This window comes from Hyperolius riggenbachi, chromosome 4 (genome assembly GCF_040937935.1).
Source record: "Hyperolius riggenbachi isolate aHypRig1 chromosome 4, aHypRig1.pri, whole genome shotgun sequence".
In the NCBI taxonomy this organism is placed as follows: domain Eukaryota; kingdom Metazoa; phylum Chordata; class Amphibia; order Anura; family Hyperoliidae; genus Hyperolius; species Hyperolius riggenbachi.
The window spans coordinates 398,619,525-398,643,132 of NC_090649.1; the positions used below are offsets into that span (position 1 = coordinate 398,619,525).

The 23,608-nt window shown below is 43.6% G+C and overlaps 1 protein-coding gene across 1 annotated transcript in view; it reads right to left on the bottom strand.

Moving 5' to 3' along the window:
* The window catches only part of MRPS5 (mitochondrial ribosomal protein S5), a 182,621-nt gene that overhangs the window by 838 nt on the left and 158,175 nt on the right, over window positions 1–23,608 (bottom strand). Inside the window, exons 7-10 of the mRNA XM_068279589.1 lie at window positions 21,399–21,445; window positions 19,995–20,052; window positions 15,449–15,511; window positions 2,062–2,198 (exon numbers count right to left, since the gene is read on the bottom strand). Of these exons, the coding sequence (XP_068135690.1) occupies window positions 2,062–2,198; window positions 15,449–15,511; window positions 19,995–20,052; window positions 21,399–21,445 (305 nt within the window). The remainder of the gene's footprint in view (window positions 1–2,061; window positions 2,199–15,448; window positions 15,512–19,994; window positions 20,053–21,398; window positions 21,446–23,608) is intronic.

Consider the following 23,608-nt stretch of genomic DNA (forward strand, 5'->3'; position numbering starts at 1 on the left):
TCAGGTTAAGAGCTAAATTCACTTAAAGAGACTCTGAAGTCTCTTTTTTCCCCTGATTTTCTCATATCAACCTGTTAAGAGTTAATGCCTAACTGAAATCGCCGCATCCCTGCGGCAGATGAATTATTTATTACACAGAAAGCGACCAGCAAAGTTCTACAACTTTACAGGTCGCAGATCTTGCTGCTCTGGAGAGGCAGAGCTTTGAGCTGTAGCTCTGCCTCTTCACAATCAATCTCCGTGGATCTCCGCCTCCTACCCGCCCCTCTTAGTGAAAGAAGACTGAGAGGGGCGGGGAGAGGCGGCGATCCGCAGAGATCGATTGCGGAGAGGCAGAGCTACAGCCTAAAGCTCTGCCTCTTTGAGGAAGTAAAGCCCTGCGAGCCCGGGAGCTTTGCAGGGCTAATCCTCAGCAATAAATCTGTCATCTGCCGTGGGGATGCAGCGATTTCACTTAGGCATTAACTCTTAAGAGGCTGATATGAGAAAGTCAGAAAAAAAAAAAAAAAAGAGACACTTCAGAGTCTAAAGACATTTTGTTGCCTGAAGAGAGCTATTGTAATTTGCTTATCACTACCTGCCAGCTACTACACTCTTCCCATCACTATCTGCTGGCCACTACAATCTACCTATGCTTTCTGCTGGCCATTACATTCTGCCTAGCCCTACCTGCCCGCCACTAAAATCTGCCTATCACTACCTGCCGGCCACTACAATCCACTGTTCTCAGCATAGTTGCTGATCTTCTATTGTATGTATTAGATCAGATCATTTTGTCCTGGCTGACCTTATTTGAAACCAAGACCATATGTACCACTTCACACAAAATTACAAGTGCTGAAGCGTATGCATACTGAGAAACTTATGCATACTGATGCATGCAAGCTCCTCTGCTGCTCATACACTTCCTTAAACTTTTTCAGAAAAAGTTTAAATGTATCATTAGCGATGTGCCTTACTGCATCTTCAAAAACAGCTCATAGTGCAATTTGTGTGCTACAGATGAAATATTACTTTTCACATCAGAAACATTAATATTAACTGGTCCATTATTCCTTAATTGGCTACATCACCAGTTTTTCTGCATCACTCTGTTTGCTCGCAAGTTTCCTTTGCTGGCCCCACATGGTACTCATTTTAAACTCCATTCATTACTTCCATTCATGAACAATAAAAACAGCACATGTAAGGCAGAAGATTGGAGTTTTGCAGCTTTTGAGTTTGTTGAAAGCAGGATAACCATTTATGCACTGTGAGAATCCTTGTCTTCTGTGTTTCATCTTTTTCAGTGAGGGCAGCCTGCGGTGGGGAGCATAGACAGAAGTCAGGTGCCCCTTCCCACGCCCAAGCAGCTCTGCGCCACTTCCAGCCATCCCTTCCCTCTGGCACAGCACCTGGGCGACAACCCGCATCTAGAAAAGGGCCTGTTAACTTCACCCCTCCATGGCAGGGAAGGTTGTCACTAGTCGATTCCAGTGAGCGCAGGATTCAAATTGCGAATGTGGAGGGCTAGGAATTGAATCTTTGAATCTTGAACCTCGTAAAGATTCAGGGCATTCAAGGATTTGTTGGCCCATCTCTAGTTTTAACCATATTGGTAACAGTCAGGGCCGAATTTACCGCATATGCCTACAGGCACCTGATGGTAGAAAGGTGGCTCACTCCTTCTTTATGCCTCCCTCCCTCCTTCCCTAAGCAGAGTTCCGATCTCTCGGCATTCCACTGACGAGATCTCCCTTCAGTCAGGGGTACCTCTAGCTACTTAATACTGAGGTTCCTCTAGCTACCTAATACTTGAGGGCACCTTTACTTTAGCTACTTAATATTGAGGGTACTTCTAGCTACCTAACACTATGGGGCATCTGTGGCTACCTATGATGAGCAAGGAAAGTAAGGGAGAAGTGACAGCTGGGCCAGCCAGCACACTTGCGGTGCAGTTCGGCTTAGTGTTTTTAGGTTCAAGGAGGGTGAAGTCTAAGGTGCCAGGACATCTGTGCCTATAGGCTCCTGTGAAGTAAATCTGTGCCTGGTAACAGTGGGAAAGGTCATAGGGGGGCATACCTGCTGGCTAAGTCCTTGGAAGAGGGCACGTGTGATGTTCAACAGATTGCATGAACCCGACACCTTGGCGTACATATCTTTGATGCCAAACAGTTTGCAGATAGTGATGATTGCCCTGTGACAATGGAGACCATAACCTAGAAAAATATAAAAACGTTCTGTTAACAGAGATGCATTAGAATTGTACCTACAGCAAATGCCTAATGGCTGCAGTCTGAACACTTCTCATCTATAAAATGCCACTTCACTATACTATAGGAATATTTGGAGGTAGTATACTAGTAAGACCAAGTCAAAATTGTCATATTTGGCTCTGAAATTAATGAAATAGCATTATTTAAAGAGACACTGAAGCGAGAATAAATCTCGCTTCAGTGCTTATATTCAGCAGGGGCATGTGTGCCCCTGCTGAAACGCTGCTATCCCGCGGCTAAACGGGGGTCCCTTACCTCCCCAATCCCCTCGTGGAGTCCCAGGCAGCGCTTCCCCATCGAGGCAGGGCTAACCGCTGCAGCCCTGCCTCACGCGCGTCTGTCAGCGCGTATCTCCGCCTCTCCCCCGCCCCTCTCATTCTTCCTTCGCTGAGAGGGGCGGGGGAGAGGCGGTGATGCGCCGCTGATAGACGGCGCAGAGAGGCAGGGCTGCAGCTGTTAGCCCTGCCTCAAGAGCAGCAAAATCTATGACCAAGTTGGTCGTAGATTTTGCAGGGGGGGATTTGGGGGGTAAGGGACCCCCGTTTAGCCGCAGGATAGCGGCGTTTTAGCAGGGGCACACATGCTCCTGCTGAATATAAGCACTGAAGCGATATTTATTCTCGCTTCAGTGTCTCTTTAAAGTCTCTCTGAAAAGTGGAAGAAATAAACATTAACCTCTGGAAGTGTGAAGCTGTGGAACGGCCCCAGGAGGAGAGGAATCATCCATTTTATATGTATTTACAGGGCAGAAGCACTGTAAATAAAAGATATGAACGTAGAGACTTAGAGGTTCCTAGCAAAATGTTCTAAATATGTGGTCATGTTTCTATGCACTGCTTCACTGATTTGCACAGTTTATCCTGACAAAGGCTATCATTCATAAAGCATTTCCGCATGCGGAAATGCTTAAAACAGCTGACTTTACCGACCACTCGTCAAAGTCAGCATTCATAAAGCCTCTTTCCGCATGGAAAAATGACACTACCGAGCAGAGTGATAAATCACCGCCTTGTGCGGTGATTATCGGTACAAATGTAGCAAAATGTTCATTCATAAAGATCACCGCAAGCGGTGTGAGGTCGGGAAGTTCCGCTCCCTCTGAAGTGGCGATAACAATGTAAATGAATGGAGACACACAGACCTCCCAGGCAGCTGCAGCAGAGCGGAACACGGAGAAATGTATCAACTCGGCAGCTTCCGTGTCTCCGCAAGCCTACCGCCAGCTTAGCTCGGGGAATCTCCGCACTGCTTCCGCACACGGATACATCTTTATGAATGCCCACCCAGAAGTCTAAAAATCCGCCAGCGGTGTTTTCCCGCACTGATTCTCTTTACCGACAGCCTGTTCATGAATGATAGCCAAAGAAGGCTAAGGGTCCCTGGTCATTTTGGTGCCTCAGTGTGCCTGGTAATGTGTGCTCTGCATAGACCGCAATGTTTACTGCGGCGCTCAGTGTATAATTTGGGTGCCAGATATAGCCGAAAAAAATAGGGTTGGTACAGATAGCAGCAGTAAGGGGTAAGTGATATGGTGTACATTGGCACTATCAGTGTTAGGGCCGGTTCGCACTGGCACTTTCTGGTAAAAGGATCTGTGAAACTGGATCAGATTTCCATTCCAATGGATCTGTTCGGTTCCCTTGGTATCTGTTTTACAATGGAAGGTGCTGAATAGCTGCTGGGGAAAATGCCAGTGCGATTTAAAGTGTACCTCACTCTCAGAAGAAAAACATTTTATACTCGAGTAATATATTAGATCTAACTCGCGCTTCAAGTATGTAACTCAATTTCTTTTTATTTTCCGTTCCTTATATTAAAATCCACAGAAAAAAGGTCAATAAAATACTCAGACAAACTTATGTTAAAACCCAGGTCATCCAAGCTCATTCATTCATGCACATTCAAAAATAGAAGGGCCCTTCTACCTCAATCTTACTCATCAGTTTGTGCAAAAAGGGGGAGGAGCAAGTACGTATTAAGGATTTTCAACTAGATACCCTTATCCCCAAGGGACTTAACAGCGAGATGGAGCTGTTTGCGTTCTTTAAATGACCCCTGTAGGTATTAGAAAATGTCTCCCATGTTTTTGAGATTGGGGTATTTGAGTATATGAGGGTTAGTGTGGGGGGTTTTTGCTGGTCACATGTATATTTTATATTTTTATATTGTATATTAGGGATATATTAAATGCTGAAGTTGATAACTGATTATTTATGTGTGAGGAATAGGTTGTATGGGATGTGTTTATGGGTGATGAGAGATGAATGCGTGTGCTTAACCTTATTCATATTTTAAATGATCATTAATTGAAGGATGAGGATCTGAATAAAGTGATATGAAATGTTGCTATTTGCTTGACGAATGATATAAGGAATTGATATAGCCACACTTTGGCACCCTTTGAACTATGACCTACAACCCGATTAAGAGGAAGGAAGGAATGATTGATGAACACTATAAAAGAAGGATGGACAATGCTAGCCTCAGATGACCTAGAGTAAATCCTCCTGAAGAAGGCCAACGCTAATTGGCAGAAACGCGTAGAGGTTTCATTATCTTTTGCCTCAGATCGTGGACAATAGGCTAGCCGCGGTAGCGCGCAGCGGCCGCCTGTAAGCAGAGGTTCAACGGATCTTTAGCGGTGACGTCACCCACAATAGCCAAAACATAGACTGCAGCCAGCCAGAAGGAAGTGCGACGAGCGGACCCGTGAGTTTAACACACGGAAGTGACGTATACGGCGTGGAGAGCAGCGAGGAGACGGCTCACCATTAGACGGACCCTGGGTTTGCAGTGGTGAGACCTACAAGAAGGAGAGCATCTTGGAGTTTAGCAGACCCATCCTTCGATACAGCAGACCTACTGCGGAATTGTAAGTGGAAACTTTTTATCTCAATTGGAGAGAAACCATGACTTTACAGCTTTTGGAAACAGACGCTTGCTGAAAACGGGACAGGTTCCCTATGAGGATTTCTGGAGATCCAATATTTTTCAATTCCCCTTTTTTTATATTTACATTTTTACATCATCCTTAATATGTACTTGCTCCTCCCCCTTTTTGCACGAACTGATGAGTAAGGTTGAGGTAGAAGGGCCCTTCTATTTTTGAATGTGCATGAATGAATGGGCTTGGATGACCTGGGTTTTAACATAAGTTTGTCTGAGTATTTTATTGACCTTTTTTCTGTGGATTTTAATATAAGGAACGGAAAATAAAAAGAAATTGAGTTACATACTTGAAGCGCGTGTTAGATCTAATATATTACTCTGGCTTACTATTGTGAGGGTTTTAGGGATCCCTCAACTAACAACGCAGCTCATTTTTAAGAAACTCCAGCGCTAGGTAGTGCATATATTTGTCTGGAACATTTTATACTCACCCGGGGCTTCCTCCAACCCCATAAGCACTGAGGTGTCCCCCGGCGTCCTCCCAATTTACTCAGTTCAGCCGCAATTAGTCCCGGTAATCTGGCTTAGTTGCACCAGTCGGGTCTTCTGTGCATGTGCCGGCTTTTTATTCTGAGATCTCAGGTTTACTTTAAACTGTATGTGTGTCAAATAGTATGTGGGACATCACAGGGGGTGCTTGCAGCTGAGTACATGGAATGATGTTGAGAAACACTGTTCTAGAGCTAGTGTTTACATATATACAGAGTATATAGTCATGTCACAAATACGGAACATTGATTGCTGTATTCCAGATCCCCATATCGCCCCAGACCCCCATCAGCAAAGTTGGGGCTAGAGAGTCCCATTTTTATAGCCAGTGTTGTGTACATGCCAGTGTTCTCCCCAGGCTTTTTAAGCTGGGTGCTGCACCCAGCTAATTTTGGTGAGCACCCGGCTGTCATTGGCATGCCTCCTCATCCTCCTGCTATGCTGTAAGCAGAGTTGCACCAGCCTTGTATTCCCCGTCATGCCCCACCAGGCTACTTTCTCATGCCACCCGGCTAGGAAAAAAATTGGTGGGTAGAATACTGGTACATGCGTTTTTTCATTGTCTCCCATGCAGTGCTTCAGCCCCCGTTTCCATTCCGCTGGGCTTCATCGTCCAGAGAAATCGCTGCAGAACAAAACATGCTTTTCGTTCAGTGGATTGTGCGGAAGAGATCCGTTTCAAAGGGACCAATGTGAGCAGATCCATAGGTTAACACTGGATCTGTTAGCATCCATTACATTACTATGCGCTAATGGACCGTTTTTCAATGCCAGTGTGAACCCGGGGTAAAGCTTGGTGGGGACGTTAGAGTTAAAAGTATGTAAAGGTGGTTAGTGTTAGTAGTAGGCAGAGGGAAGTATTAGTCTGAGAGGTAGAGTAGGTTAGGTGATAGTAGGATATCTATTTTACCAATATTCTATTATTGGCATCAGACAATGCTCCCCAGCAGACTATCAGTAATATTGCCAATATATAGGTTAGGATTCCTCCGACTCCTCGACTTCGACTCTTCTAATTTGCATATTACAATTTTGTTGATTGAAAGTATCTAACATGAAATGCATCTCTTAACTGCCAACGCTTAGAAATGTTAAAAGACAACTGAAGTGAGAGGGATATGGAGGCTGCCATATTTATTTCCTTTTAACCACTTCACCGACTGCGTCACGCCAATAGGCGTGGCCGCAGCCCCAGGACCAGCTAACGCCGATTGGCGTAAAGTCCTGGGGCTTGCATTTGCAGGAGATCGCGCGCAGGCTGCACGTGCATCTCCTGCTTGGTGGGCGGCGCGGAGCTCCGCCTTCAGTCTCCGAGCGGCGAAACCGATGCTTGATTGTATTGTACAGCGCTGCGATCTGCAGCAGCGCTGTACTGGGGACAGCCGTGTGACACGGCTGTCCCCCTGGGGGACAAGAGAGCGATCGGCTCTCATAGGCTGAAGCCTATGACAGCCGATCGCCGTTATTGGCTGCCTGGGGGATGGGAGGGACAGAGGGAAAAAAAATATGTAAAAAAATACGTACATTTAATAAAAAAAAATAAAATAACATAACGATTTATATAAAAAAAAAAAAAACACTGCAGGGGCGATCAGACCCCACCAATAGAGAGCTCTGTTGGTGGGGACAAAAGGGGGGGGGGGAGAAATCACTTGTGTGCTGTGTTTTCCGGTCCTGCAGCTTGGCCTTAAAGCTGCAGTGGCCCATTTAACATAAAATCGCCTGGTCATTAGGGGGGGTTTAACACTGAGGTCCTCAAGAGGCTAAACTATACCAGTTACCTAGATATCTGGCAGATCTTCTGCCTCGAATACTTTTAGTCATAGACTAAAACTAGTCCTTGGTAAAGGCCCATACACACGGCGGATTTTTGCGAAAGACGGGTCGTTTGAACGTCCCGTCGTTCAGTCGTCCGCACGCCAAATCAGGCATGTGTACAGACTGTCGTTCGGGTGAAAAGACTGCTTTTGAGCGATCCGTCTGACGACTGAACGACGGGATGTTCAAACGACCCGTCGTTCGCAAAAATCCGCCGTGTGTATGGGCCTTAAGAGTACTTGTAAAAGGTACAGACTGCAACAAAGAACATCTATCAGGCCCTAGGCAATGTGACTGTGGGTACATGTAAGAGTGATGTGTAGGTACTCTGTAGGAGAAGGAGGTGATTCTTCCTCTATTACACATTCTTCAGGTACAATCTGAACCAAGTTTATGGGTGATAGACAACACCTCTGTGTTCAATGTGCACAGCATTCTCAGTGGATTCCCTGCAGCTCTGTGGAGAGTGCATATGCAGAGTATAGTACTACTGTATTACAAAGTAAACCTGATACAGATGAAATTAAAGTTTTATACATACATGGGGCTTCCTCCAGCCCCCTTCAGGCTAATCAGTCCCTCGCTGTTCTCCTCCGCCACCTGGATCTTCTGCTATGGGTCCAGGTACTTGAGCCAGTCGGGCGTAGTGTGCATGCGCACACTCCGCCGTCTGAAGCGTACTACACCTGCGCAGCACTATTGCACAGGTGCAAAATGCTCCTGGCTGTGGGAGCGGCACACGGCCAGACTGCGCTGACTGGCTGACTTACCGGGACTCATAGCAGAAGATCCAGGTGGCGAAGGAGGACAGCGAGAGACTGATTAGTCTGAATGGGGCTGGAGGAAGCCCCAGGTATGTGTAAAACTTTTCTTTTTCATCCGTCTCAGGTACCCCTTAATTCGCAGTCATCGAACCAAATTTTAACTACATATCAAATTATTTGATTTCACGAGCAAAGGGAGTGCATACATTTGCATAAATCAGCATCAATGCAGAATTATTTCCATCTCATTGACCATCTCTATTTAGTGACACAGCTACACATCAAGCTTTATTCTTACTGCATAGATGCTATTTAGTATATATAAGAGATTCCTGTGTACACATCATATATACAGTCACAATCAGATATGTATATCTGACTTTAAAAATACGGGAACTGCTTTACTGAAGCAGCACAAGAAACTGTTTTGATTGGTTTATTTCATTTTTGTGGACTAAGCAGAGCTATTACTATATATATAAAATATTTATGATGACTATTATCTGAGAAATAGAACATTTTATCATATTTTCTATTTTAATTACAGTTAAAATTCATTAGGAGTCGGTGCATTTTTTCCCCCGACTCTAGGTACCGAAAAATTGCTCCGACCCAGACTCCTCGACTCCACAGCCCTGCAATATACTACCACCGCCTTCACTTAAAGCCCAAAATTTTGAACCCCTACTTTCAGTGTACATGAAGTTGTGGTCACAGGCAGGTTTTACGCTATTTCACAGCAGCAGAGAGGTACTATAGTTAAAGGCAGTAAACAGCCTTGTTTTACAAGGTTTAAAAATGTTTTGATTTTGTATCCAGGCAGCTTTTACTTCTATTCTACTTTAACTTGTCTTATGGGATTAGACTTCAGTAGAGGTTTAATTAGGTTTAGCAATAGTAAAATATCTGTAAAAACGACCGATATTCTATTGTATTACTATTGCCCAATAGTAGAATCTATTTTTAACAATATTCTACTAGTGGCCATCCCCGATGCCCAAATTACCACTGCACATTTTTTTTCATGCATGTCCTTTTAAACCCCCAAGCAGGCACAAAAGTACCAAGTTGTCCCAAGTTTACTTCAGTTTTAGCTTATTTTTCTTAGCTACCCTTTAGTGCTTTTTTTTAAAAATATTTAGGTGCTAAAACAATTTTTTAGATAAGAAGGGAACACATTTCTTGAAAAGAAACAGGTTTATTGAAACAAGGGGCTTTGTGCCTTGCCACCTCTCTTCTAAACCGATGCATTAGAAACAGGACTGCAGAGTCTGAGCAATTTTTGGGTACCTGGAGTCTGACTCCTCAATTTATGAAGCCTCCAACTCAGACTCCAGGTACCCAAAATTGCTCCAACTGCTTGACTCCTTCACCTTAGTCTAATACCTACCAGGGCTGTGGAGTTGGTACAAAAATCATCCAACTCTGACTCCTCAATTTATGAAGCCTCCAACTCAGAGTTGGATGATTTTTGTACCAACTTCACAGCCCTGGTATGTATTAGACTAAGGTGAAGGAGTCAAGCAGTTGGAGCAATTTTGGGTACCTGGAGTCTGTTTTTTTTTAAACTAAGGAGTCAGATCATTTATGTACTGACTCCACAGCCCTAGTTAGAAAAAACCTGCCGAGAGTGCTGTTGGGTCCTGAGCATCTGGGCTTCTGATCGTACCAGCCCACATAGCCATGCCTCCTGCAAGCCTGTCATTTATGTTCCGAGCCTGGAAAATGTCAAATGTACTCAAAAAACAACTTTTCAGACAAGCCTATAAGTTGCTATAGGTAGCATTGGAGGTTCACTACCTCATCCACTAACCCCTGTGTCTCCTTCCCTAATGTTCCCACCCCACTACTCTACATCTCAAACCACACATTAACTATGTATGTATTTGTACTTGTATTACTGTATGTCATGATTGTACCGTGTCTTGAACTTTTCAGGTATATATGTCCCCCCAATTTTTTTTTTTTTTGTACTTTGTACAGCACTTCAAAAAATGTTGGCGCTCTATAAATAATAATAATAATAATGAAAAGCCAATCTCACTGCAGGCCCTCTCTGCTCTGATACAGAAGCCTGAGTAAGGTCAGATGGCTAAAAAAGGGGTGTGTCTACAGTCATTGTGGATGGGCTTCCACAGAATGAAGGAAAGATGCAGCAGGATACTGTATGTCATGGCTCTCAAGCCCCGAACCCACCATGCAATTTTCCCACCAATTTTTCAGACGGCCGACAAATTTTTGACCGACCAGCGATCGTTTCTGCGATCTCGCGCTGTGGATACAGACGTGCGATCGCGCAAACATCATTTAGTGTCGCGCAACGATAACAACCATCATAGTGGATCGGATCTTTAAGATCCCCGATGCAAAGTAACGCGATCGCTTGACTTCCCGTTCACGGCCCTCGGGTAGTCTTGTGTAGCGTCGTGTGACTTTTCCTGCAGAAGGATGGATTGGGCAGCACTTGTCATTGGAGGTCGTCGCCGGATCTTTTTTCCTGCATCACTGCGGTGAGTAGGATCCTCCGTTTACAAAACAGCAGCAGCAGAGGGTGGTAAGGATACAAACTTGGAAACAATTGACTCGGGTTTATTTTTACTTGTGTTCTGCTCTTTTAGGCAGTATGTATTTACAATAAAAATGTCTGTAAAACTCTAAGCTTGAGTAGCTTAAAGTTCTTACACAGCATTGACCAAAACTATAACAGGTGGCCCTGGTCAGCCCTGCGTGAACGCAAACTGCCTTCCCCTTAGTTTTTCACTATGGCAGCACAAATAATCCTACCGATTTTATGTCTCGGAGAGCAATGCTGCCATTAAATTATAGTTCAATCTGCAAGGACACAGAGTTCCCAACTGCACACCAAAAAAAGAAAAAAAAATCTACAGGAACAATTTAAGAGAAAGTAAACTGGAGTCCAGCGAGCTAAATTAAACATTTCAGCCATCTAGTAAATTAAAGTGTGATGAATAGCCTTTTAAAGATCATTCAGATGAGAATGTGTCTGGAGTGTGTTGCCTCTTACTGCGGCGGGGAAATCAATATATTCTTTGCCAAGTAAAAAATGGCTTGTGGTGCTTATAGTTTGTTTTTTCAATTATAGTTTAGAAGAAAAAAATAAGAATATGAGAGCAGTAAAGCACAGCCTGTTGTAATAGAATTTCCCCAGTTACAACGGTCAGGATTGCTCTATAGGCTGTTACTATCCATCTGCAGGATTAACATTCTGCAGAGGCTGTGCAGGGTACTCAAGTAACTTTTTATATATACAGATTGACAATAGAATACTTGAAATGTTGTTACACAGAAATTTAATTGTATGGTTCATCAGTCCAATACACCTCTGGTTGCACCGCAAGCAGGTGGGATACAATCAATGCCGTTTCTAGCCAAAGACACTCTAGGCTGTCACCTCCAGCGAGGATTGAAATCTAGTATAGGTGACTTAGTAGAGGCCACTCACTAAAGGTTCATACACACATGCAACTTTTCGACCCAACTATCGTCCAAACTTGTCTGTTGGACTATAGTTTGGGTATGTGGCAAACGATTAGACAAGCGACTGATAACAGGCGGTTTGCCTGATCCAACCAGCCGATCAACTGACCAACTATCGTGCAGGTTGGCCACATGTACACTGTTTGAATGCGGATATGGTGCGCACGCAGTATTTACATTTATTGGCTGTTTAGTTGGTCAGCGTGTGTATGTAATGGACATGCAAACAAGTCGCGCAGTTTGCATTGTTGGGCAGTTGGCCGTGCATTAAGTTGCATGTCTGTGTATGTACCTTGAGGCTACTTACACACCAGGACGTTGCGTTTAGGGGACGTTATAGGGCACATACCGTGCCCCTAACGCAACGCCTGGTGGTGTTGGAGCAGGACGCTACCAAGAGCCGCGTTACAAGCAGCTCTTGGTGTGCCTGCTCTGTCGGAGGCACTGCGGAGACCATGTGAGCGGAGCTCTCCGCATCACGTGGTCCCGCCAGCCAATCCGTGGCCGCTCCAGGATGTAAACACTGCAAGTGCAGTGAATAATAAGTAGCCATGTGCCTGGCTACGTAGCGGCCTCTCCTCGCCGCCCATAAAATGGAAAAAAAAAAAACCCCTACTGAGCATGTGCAAACCGTCTAACGCGGCTTAGCCGCGTGTAAAGTACTGCATGCAGTACGTTATGTAGACGTGCTGCGTTACAATGTAACGCAACGTGGGCACTGTGAACAGCCCATTGATTTTTCATTGCTGTGTGTTGGGGTGCGTTACAGGATGCTCTAATGTGCGCCTGTAACGTCTTACTGTGAAAGCAGCCTCAAGGGAGACCAACAGAGAGCCCTGATCAGTTGGTAAATTGATAACAATGGCTACTTTGTACAGCGCCACGGAATATGTTGACGCCTAATACATCAATAATAATAATAATAATGGTTTGAATGGTGGCAGTGGCTGCATGTGCATTGAAGGAGCTACCAAGATCAAGTAGGGGAAGCACCTGTCATACACATTTTGTTACAAAGAGGAAATCTATTAGGGCCTTTTTCCACTGCATAGATGAATAGGAAAACCACAAATCGCTAGTGATTTTAAATCGCTAGGGTTGCTACTTTATCATAGAAATCATGAGACGTATTTTCCACTACAGTGATTTGATTGTAAATCGCAAATCGCAATTGCTTTCTGGAGTGATTAGGGCCCTTTTCCACTAGCAATGCAATCAGGGCCGGTTTAAGCAACAATGGGGCCCCAGGGCAAAATAAACCTGGGGGGGCCCCCCCAACAGATACCCCGGAACAAAAATCGGCATTAGGGGACTTTTTTGCAGCTGGTATAGTCAGGGTGTGAAGTCCCAATTGGTCGGAGCTCCACATTCTTGCTATCCCAGCCTGCATGGGGGACAAGGGGTTAAAAAGTTTCAGGAGGGGGACCCCACATCATTTTAAAAAAAAAATTCCCACACTCTAAACATAAAAAAAAAATTGGGAAAATAGGAAAAAAATGCCAGGGATCTTCATACAGCCATATTGCGGCTGTATAGCGATCCCTGGCCAAAGCGCTGCGGCTGCGTATAGACCCCCTGGAAACCCCGTCAGGAAATTTATTGCGCTTTCGTTTGATGCATGTAAAATTACACTACCGTTAGGTTTGCTACTAAAAGTGACATTTACCGCATTTAAAAGTATACTTTTTTCCTTCGAAACTTTAAAATCGATTTTCTCAAAAACTATAAGGTCTTTTTGAAAAATTGTTTTTTCCTCTTATTCCTAATGATCTCCTTAAAGAGGAACTCCAGTGAAAATAATTTAATATAAAAAGGTGCTTAATTTTTACAATAATTATGTATACATGATTTAGTCAGAGTTTGCTCATTGTAAAATCTTTCCTCTCCCAGATTCACATTCTGACATGTATTACATGGTGACATTGTTACTGTGGGCAGATTATGTAGCTGTTCTGGCTTTAACAGACAGCTATAAACAGCCATTTCCTGTGTGTGTCATTGTTACATTGTGGCAGTTTGCCCAGAGTACCGTACGGTACCAGAGCCTCTTGTGGGAGGGGTTTCAGCACAAAATCAGTCATACAGCGCCCCCTGATGGTCTGTTTGTGAAAATCATTATATTTTTCATGTAAAAGTGGGTATCGGCTACTGATTGGGATAAAGTTCAATTCTTGGTCGGAGTTTCTCTTTAACATATCCTGCAAATTTAGGGTTTCTAGCATTTAAGGTGGATTTGCTATCAACCAGTAAAGTCGGCAGGTTTTTAAATGTATATTTTTTTTCCTTTGAAACTTTAAAATCGATTTTCTCAAAAACTATAAGGCCGATTTGAATTTTTTTTCCTATTGTAGCCACTGGGGGCCCCTACAAGCTCTGGGGCCCTGGGGTAGCTGCCTCCTTTGCCTCTATGGTAGCGCCGGCCCTGAATGCAATCACAAATCACAAACGCCAGCGATTGCGATTTTTCCGTAAATTTTGTTATGCAATTGGGATTTTCCATTTGCATTGCATTATCCCGCTTAAAATAGCTCCAGAAAGAGATTGCGATTTGCGAATCAAATTACTATAGTGGAGAATACTTTTCATGATTTCTATGTTCTATGATAAAGTAGCAACCCTAGCGATTTAAAAATCACTAGCGATTCGCGATTTTGAGATTAAGCTGTGTAGTGGAAAAAGAGCCTAGAGGGATAATGCAATGCAAAAGAAAAATCACAATCGCATCACAAAATTAATAAAAAAGCAATCCCTGGCACTTGTGATTGCGATTGCTAGTGGAAACTGGCCCTAAGCAGAATTCACGTACAGAGAAATTCTTAAAGGGAACCTGTAGTGAGAGGAATATGGAGGCTGCTATTTATTGCCTTTTAACACCATATCAGTTGCCTGGCTGACCTCCTGATCCTCTGTCTCTAATACTTTTAGTTATAGACCCTGAACAAGCATGCAGATCAGATGACTGACAAGAATCTAGCAAGATTAGCTGTATGCTAGTTTCAGGTGTGGGATTCAGCCAGCAGGACTGCCAGGCAACTCGTAACGCTAAAAAGGATATAAATATGGCAGTCTTCATATCCCTCTTACTTCAGGTTCCCTTTAATGTGAATCTGAGCTGAAGCTGGGGTTCAAAATCTGATACTTACTATGAAGAGAGGGTAGCCTCAGGGTCCTAATGAGGCTTCCCTCGGTTATCGCAAGCACTCCGTTGCTGAGCGCGGCCCACCTTCACATCGGGGCCGCTCAGCTCCTCTTCCTCGATCAAGTGCGCGCAACGGCTGCGCGAGCCCACGCATGAGCAGTAGCACGGAGCCGGCGGGTCTGTGCTACTGCGCAAATGCAAGTAAGCTCAGTCAGCTATGGCGTGCACTTGATCCAGGAAGAGGAGCTGCGCGGCCCCGTTGTGATTAGCGACAATGCCTTGTTGCTAATCTTCCTGGGGGCCGCGCTCAGCAATGGGGGAACAGGGAGTAGCGAGGGAAACCTCAATAGGACCCTGAGGCTTTCCTCTCTTAAGGTAAGTATCTGATTTTGGAACGAGCTTCGGCTTGGGTACAATTTGTTATTTTGAAAACTTAAAAACAGGCATACTACAAAATGAAAAGGTGTTTAAAGAGTACCCAAGCCGAATAACAGTCTGCTTAGAAAGGGAAAAAAGTAGCAATGTGGATAACTTACCAAAGTTCTGTTTCTTCATTTTAATTGTTGTTCTCTTAAACTTTGTTGTTATGTCATGGTATACTAAAGAAAGGCAAAAGGAAACATTTATGAATAAAATATGTAAATATGTGTATATACTGTATGTTACATATGTTAAGTCATAAAAGTAACACTGGCATTTCCCCCATAAAACTGCAGCTTACATGCTAATAGCGTGTGTGTGTGTATGCGTGCATGGTGGGTGGTAATGGTTGTGGGGTGGGAAGTGCAATAGAGCAGTGGTAGGAGCATTGGCATACTTGGGGGGTGGGGGGGCGGGTGTTAGGGGTGGGGGGGGGGGGGGAGTGCAGTAGAGCAGTGATGGCGTGTTAGTGTACCAACACCACCTGGAAAATACTAACACAGCACAACAGCAGATGTATCACAAGCCAATCAGATTCCTTACAGGATCACTGACCGGTATCTAAAGTGGCATGTAATGCACATCAGGATGCTGACCGAGGGGTTTTGAAAGGCAGTGGCCTGTATAGGTCACGAGTATGTCAGTCTTAACATTTAGAGATCAGTATTTAGTACAGTTCAGCACACAGAACAGAAACAAAGATAAATGTTCTGATGTAGGACTAACAGTTTCTGTAACTCTGCTACATACAAGCCACAGTACACAACTAATAATGAGGTCATTTTAGCAGTAGAATGTGGAGCATAGGAACCAACTTCTCTACTTGCCATGGAAGACATCTTCTGCCAACATTAACAGCTGTGCTAGGGCCAGGTGCTAGCCACACTTTGAAAAGAGCAATCGTAAGTTATCGTTCAATACGAATGACTCACATCAATTATCATCTGACCCAATCCAACAGGACGGAACGGTCGACATAGGTGATGATCGCTGCCTTTTATGGTTGATAGATAGGTAAACTTAAAGGGAACCTTAATTGAGAGGGATATGGAAGTTTCCTTTTAAACAATACCAGTTGCCTGGCAGTCCTGCTGATGCTTTTGGCTGCAGTAGTGGCTGAATCACACACCTGCAACAAGCATGCAGCTAATCCAGTCTGACTTCAGTCAGAGCACCTGATCTGCATGCTTGTTGAGGGGCTGTGGCTAAAAGTATTAGAGACACAGGATCAGTAGGAGAGTCGGGCAACTGGTATTATTTTAAAAGGAAACTTCCATATCCTTCTCAGTTTAGGTTCCCTTTAAATAACCCCCATGCTGAAATGAGAACAGTGGGAGCAAGCTGGATAAAATTAGTCTTCTATATGTAGAGGATGTGTTGGGTGACGGAAGTCGGTGCTGCTCTGTGTGGTCCACTTGCAGTGGCAGAGAAATCTATAAAGGACATGGGGTAGGGGAAAAAAAAATTAAAAAAAAAATCACAAAAAGAGCGCACTGAACTGAATCAGTTACTTCCAGCACAGGTCTCCTGTGCTTTCTTTCAGCCACTTCAGTGCTACCAGGGCCGGATTTGTACTTTCCAGTGCCCTAGGCCGGCTTTCACCAACCGCCCCCCCCCCCCCCCCCCACACGCCATTCTGTCCAACTCTGACTACTGATCACTGGGTTAAATGGGCTCCTGTCTGTTTTGCTGCTTTGCCCTGTTCAACAAGGAAGCAGTGCATGCTCTGTCCACTCCATGTAATTTTTCTCTCTAGCCTGGATGCACAGCAGCCGATAGTGTTCAGGGCTTGCATAATTCAGAAATGATGCTCATATATTAGCAGCACTTGTCAAGTACACATACCCATAACACTCCAAGCCTCGGCTGCTGTGCACCTGCATACAGGAGTGCAGAATTACAAGAAGCCCGAGAGGACAGAGTATGCACTGCTTCTTTGTCCTTTGTGCGACTTGCTTCAGTCAGTCACAAACAGATGATGGTGCAGCGCAAAGGAGAGAAACCCATCCAAAACAGAACAGGTAGAAGGATCCGACACTACACACGCTGGCATAGATGTAGTGTAATGCTAGGTACACACAATGCAATTCTGACAGATCGATTATTTCCAATGTCTGATCTGATTTCCGATCAATTTTTCGATTGATTTTCCGTTCATTTCTATGAAAAAATGATTCAGAAAATCTATCGGATAGCAGATCGGACATGTTGGAAATAGTCGATCTGACAGTAAATCTGTCAAAAAATTGCATCATGCGTACCTAGCATAAGCTCAGGTGTACTTTACACAGTGACAATTTAGCACTTGGGGAAGTTAAGACAGATCTTAATCAGTCAGCAGGAAGTTTTTACGTTTTGTAATAGAATGATATTTATTGGCTAACCAAAAGAACAGTGAGCCTTTGGCTAATGAGCCATCTTCAGACTTTGTTCCTGTATACAAGATGTTAGAACACACAGCCATATATACAGTCAGCAGGAGATGCATACATTGTTTTGTAAATATAAATAAATGTAATACAGTTGTTATTCTGTTTCAAAACATCCTGCTTTCACTGATGGCTAACACAGAACAATGCTTTGCTGCTTCTAAAACATGTCAGGAAAGAGTTAAACTGTAGCACAGAGAATGTTGCTGTCATTCCCTAGGAAAGATAAACAAACCATAAATTTAACAGGTCTCAGGTCTTTAACAGCTCTGACCAAGTAATAAACATCAGTCGGGGAGAGGAGAGCTGATAATTCCTGTCCGTGAATGCGTGCATAAAGAAACTAATCTTAACTCAAAAGTTCTACTACTTGAGCCCATATATTTTTCTTCTCACAGCAGCTTGCATGTCCCCACTCATTATACTAAGGACAAGATCCTCAGATGACAACAGATGCTGTCATCACACACACTCTGCAGTGAGAGAGATGCAGGGATATCTGGAATTCAGGCAGAATAGAGCAAAGCAGAAGTGATTTACTTTGACATGTGACCTCTTATCTCTCCAAGTCCTGCGCCCTGCTGAATTTTATCTCCCTAGGCCATGACCTTTGTGGCCTTCCCAGAAATCTGTCCCTGAGTGCTACTGCTCACCACCCAGCCACTGCTGTGGTGCATCTGAACAGAGCAGGGTGTGGATTGCTAACTTTTCAGGAAGGAGACTCTCCCTGCTCAGGGATCGAGTCTCATTCAGCCCACAGGTGCCTGCAGCTCTGGTGTTACAGCCAGTACTGGGACACCAACGGCTACAAACCAGACAGCTGCTCCTGATATCCTGCTTCCAGCCACAGGATCCCTTTGGACAAAGAGCCCGCTTCTGACCTGGTCCCTGATCTGAGAGGGACAAAAGCCTGCAAGCTGATAATACCCATAAGGGCATATCACATCAGGTGAGCTCTGTCTATGACCGGCTGGTCTCCCTTTTATCATCAGTCTTCTGAGTGTGCTTTTTTGTGTTTTTTTTCCCCTACCCTTTATAGATTTTATGGTTGATGGGACACTGTTTTTTAAACGATTTCTTGGCCAATCCATCTTTCCTTGTTGGTTTTGAGCGACGGTGGTCAAGCGCATGTATTTAAATATTAGGCTATCCACGAAGTGGGCACTTTGATCTGAGAGATATAAGTCAAATCATATAATATACCAGCAGTGAAGTAAGTGTGCAGTGAAAAGCACTGATGTCTCACAGTCTGGAGTTTGAATATGCTGCCTGGGGCAGAAAATATCCTGTTCTGTTTTTTTGTCAGCAACTAATTGGCTATTTGAAATCAACACATGAAAGCTCCAATGCACACCTGTTTCAGTACACACCTGCATTGTTTGAATAACAGATATCTCTCAGATCAAGTTTAAAAGTGTGTTATCATTGCTTTTTGGAAAACCATTCAAATCACTGTTCTGATAATTTTGTATTACACAATGCCACACGATAACAAGCAAATTCAGGCCATAATAAGACACTGGGAGCCCTAGGGACAGACATAATGGGCTCTATTCACTAAGACCTGTTTGGTAAAAAATATTAGGTCGGTAAAATACTGCATTTGGTATTTTAGACTTTTTTCCCCCAAATTCACTAAAATTTTCTCACATGTAGTAATACTTTGGTAATTTACCGAAAAACATGTCTTCAGTTCACTGGAGATAAAATACCGAACATCTCACTTGTTTAACCACATTATTCTTTGTGAATTGACATTTATTTTTGGTCTTTATTGCTCAAGTCGGTAATTTACCCCACTGGTCGGTAACTTCAGATTTCCATACGGTAACTGACTTGATCGTTAACCAGATGTTCAGTAAAATCAGCTGTTTTCTGCATTACCAAATGCGGTAATGCTTTGTGAATTGACCCCTTTGAGTGCCACCCATTTATAGTGCAGAAGTGGGTGTGGCCAAGCAGACATGACCTTAAAAAAGGGTGCATTACAGCCAGGATAGGAGTATAGGGTCTGGATTGAAGAAGCCCACACCTATTCTTGCCGGCAGGACTATGGGGACAGAACTGGGCCCCATGAGTCTGATGGCTCTGTTGTAGATGCCAGATGTCTAGTTTCGATCATTAGCAGGACTTTGCAATCAAAGTAACGGATTTCGCACCTCTCCTTTCATTATACTGGGAAAAATCATAAAGTGAAGTTTGCAGGCAGATTACAAACACCAATTATACTTACTGGTATGATCATTGTATCGTTCTACGTAATGCAGATATTGGATTGCTCTGTTCTTTGCCTGTGTGGATAAATACAACATGAAAATGCACAGACATTCAGCACATCACATTAATACAGACAAAGCTACTTCATCTTACAAGAGCATCTTACATTGTATTACTGGGGGTAAACCAAGAGAGAGTTTAAGAGGAGTATACACGCACTATTTGTGTAGCCTGTAAGGGTTAAGCTTAACCTCCCTGGCGGTAAGCCCGAGCTGAGCTCGGGCTATGCCGCGCAGGGGGAGATCTCAGCCCCTGGTGGGGCGATTTTTATTCTGTAAATTGCTCTGCGCGCAGCCAGCACTTTGCTAGCCGCGCGCACAGCTTGATCGCCGCCGCTCTGCGGCGATCGGCCGCACGCAGCAGCGAAAGAGGGCCCCCCCCCCCGCCAGAGCCCTGCGCTGCCCGGACCAATGAGTTCCGGGCAGCGCTATGGGCTGGATCGGAGGTGTCTGACGTCAGGACGTCGGCTGACGTCCATGACGTCATCCCGATCGTCGCCATGGCGACAGGAGAAGCCAAACAGGGGAACGCATTGTATACGCGTTCCCCTGTTTGCTATAGATGCCGGCGACGATCGCACTAGAGGGACACATGCGCCCTCTAGTGGTGTTTCATGTAGCTACCACTCTGGTAGCTTTACATGAAACAAAAAAAAAAAATAAAAAAAAAAAGTTTTTTTGCCAATTTGGCAAAAAAAATTAACCGCCAGGGAGGTTAATCATGTGGGTGACAAAGCCATAAATAAGCGATGTACAGTCGTGTTTTCCGGTATACCATAGCAACTTGTACTGTTACTATGAGGAGCACAACAGTGTGGCACAAAATGTAGCAACCTCTGAAAAGTAGGGTTATGTAGGCAATGTCAGCCATCGTATTAAGTAAAAAAAAATAAAGTGTACCCCCCCCCCCCTCCCCGGCCAGCGCGCAGCTTGGCGGATTGGTTCACCTGAGAGCTTTATTCTCCCCACTCTCCTTTTCCCATCCCCCAGCATATTAACATCAGTCAAGTAATGCGTCAGTACAGCCTTAACTCTGCAATGTCAGCCGAAGGATCGGGTCCTGGTCTCTGCCGGGCAACATGTCTCGTTGGCATGTACAAGGCTTTAGTATACAAAATCTGGGATTCCTGTGTGAGACGTCTAAGCAGACGTCCGGACATCTAAGCAAGGAGAACTGCACCAGAGATGTGAAAATTGCTGCTAGGAACCAGGATAGGTAACTATCCCCAGACACGACTTGCATATGAGCCGACCTCCCAACTTTTGGGACACTTTTTTTTTGTCAGCTTATATGTGAATATATACGGCATAATCTTAACAAAATATTTACAATAAATGTGGATGTCATGCATATTACATACTTTTCTGAGCGCTTTCATTCTGTCAGTGGCCTTTCCAACAGCAAAACCTGTAAAGACAAGACAGAAGAAACAAATGGATTAAATGCCTTAAAAACTCTGATCAGTCACAATTTTCTTTTCTTTTTTTAAAGGGAACCTGACAACCTAAATGTGATTTCTTCTATCATTTTATTTCTCTAGTGGTCATGTTAAAGCAAATCTGAAGCGAAATTAAACTTGTGAGATAATGAACTGTATGTGTAGTACGAATAATATACTGTATAAACCATTTGTAGCAAAGGAAACAATCTCATGTTTTCCAGTACAGGAAGAGTTCCAAAAAAAAAAAAAAAAAAAAAAAAAAAAAAACCTTGCGTTTTTTTTCTGAGCTATTGGACTAACTTAGTGAAAGCCAGTCCTGTTTTCAAAAAGTTTAAAAAGCCAAGAAACCATGAGAGACAGCTTGAGATAAGGTTTTACTGTAGGAAAAGTTCAAAGGGTCATTATTTCTGCTTTGCCCATCCCGATGTCACTCCCACATCTCTCCACCCCTGAAAAGTAACAGAACAAGTCCTGATGCCTCTATACAGCCTCGGCTCTGCAATGTTACGGGAGGGATCAAGTACTGATCCCCAACGGGTGAAATGCCTCATACATGTATACAAGGCTTTATTCTGTATGACATATTCCCATATCTGTCATCTACACATCTGGCCTGAACAATATCTATCAATGTCTTTTACGTGCCCCTCCCACACTGTGTACACAACAAAATTACATATGTGAAAAGAACACTGATCAGACGTGATCTACAAATCATCATACATATGTGAGAAATGTGGTCACATACAGCAAAATTCAACAGAGTGCTAGCCTCTACATTGTAAGCTTGCAAGGGCAGTGACCTTCTTCTAGTGTTTCTTATTCAGCTGTAGTTTATCATATTCATGTACCAGTATAGGTGAGGTCTCAAAACACACATCAACTATGTATAGATTTGTATTGCTGGCCTGGATGTCCAAATTTTGAATGTCTCATGTATCTTTGCTCGACACTATTAAGTACTATGTACAGCACTACGGAAGATGCTGGCTCTATATAAATAAAAACATAAAAATAATAATATGGTCCTGGTGTACAGTGCAATGTGGGGCATCATATTCAAAAATATTTGAGGCTGTAATTGCTGCAAAAGGTACATCAACAATACTTCTGCACATGTCATTTCTGTCCTGTTTTTATTTTAAAGAGGAACTCCAGTGAAAATAATTTAATATAAAAAGGTGCTTAATTTTTACAATAATTATGTATACATGATTTAGTCAGAGTTTGCTCATTGTAAAATCTTTCCTCTCCCAGATTCACATTCTGACATGTATTACATGGTGACATTGTTACTGTGGGCAGATTATGTAGCTGTTCTGGCTTTAACAGACAGCTATAAACAGCCATTTCCTGTGTGTGTCATTGTTACATTGTGGCAGTTTGCCCAGAGTACCGTACAGTACCAGAGCCTCTTGTGGGAGGGGTTTCAGCACAAAATCAGTCATACAGCGCCCCCTGATGGTCTGTTTGTGAAAATCATTATATTTTTCATGTAAAAGTGGGTATCAGCTACTGATTGGGATAAAGTTCAATTCTTGGTCGGAGTTTCTCTTTAAATAAATTTGCCAAAACCTCAAGTAAACTTTTTCACGTTGTCAGTATGGGGTGTTGTGTGTAGAATTCTGAGGACAAAATGAATGTAATCCATTATGGCATAAGGCTGTAACATAACAAAATGTGGAAGTGATGTGCTGTGAATACTTTCCGGATGCACTGTATATGCCAAGAATACTTTTTATATACCAGGCATCAAAATTGGATCCCAGAATAAATCAGTGGGGCAAAATCATTCATAAACTATAGCAACACGAAACAGAGTTAGTACATGTATTAGTATTATTTAGTACTTATATAGCGCCGACATCTTCCGGAGCGCTGCACAGAGTATATTGTCTTGTCACTTATCTGTCCCTCAGAAGGGCTCACAATCCAATCCCTATCATAGTCATAGGTCTATGTATGTATCGTGTAGTGTATGTATTATAGTCTGGGGACAATTTAAGGGGAAGCCAAATAAGTTATCTGTATGTTTTTAAGATGTGGGAGGAAATCAGAGTGCCCAGAGGAAACCCACCATACACGGGAGAACATACGCACAGATGTTGACTTGGCTGGGGTTCGAACTG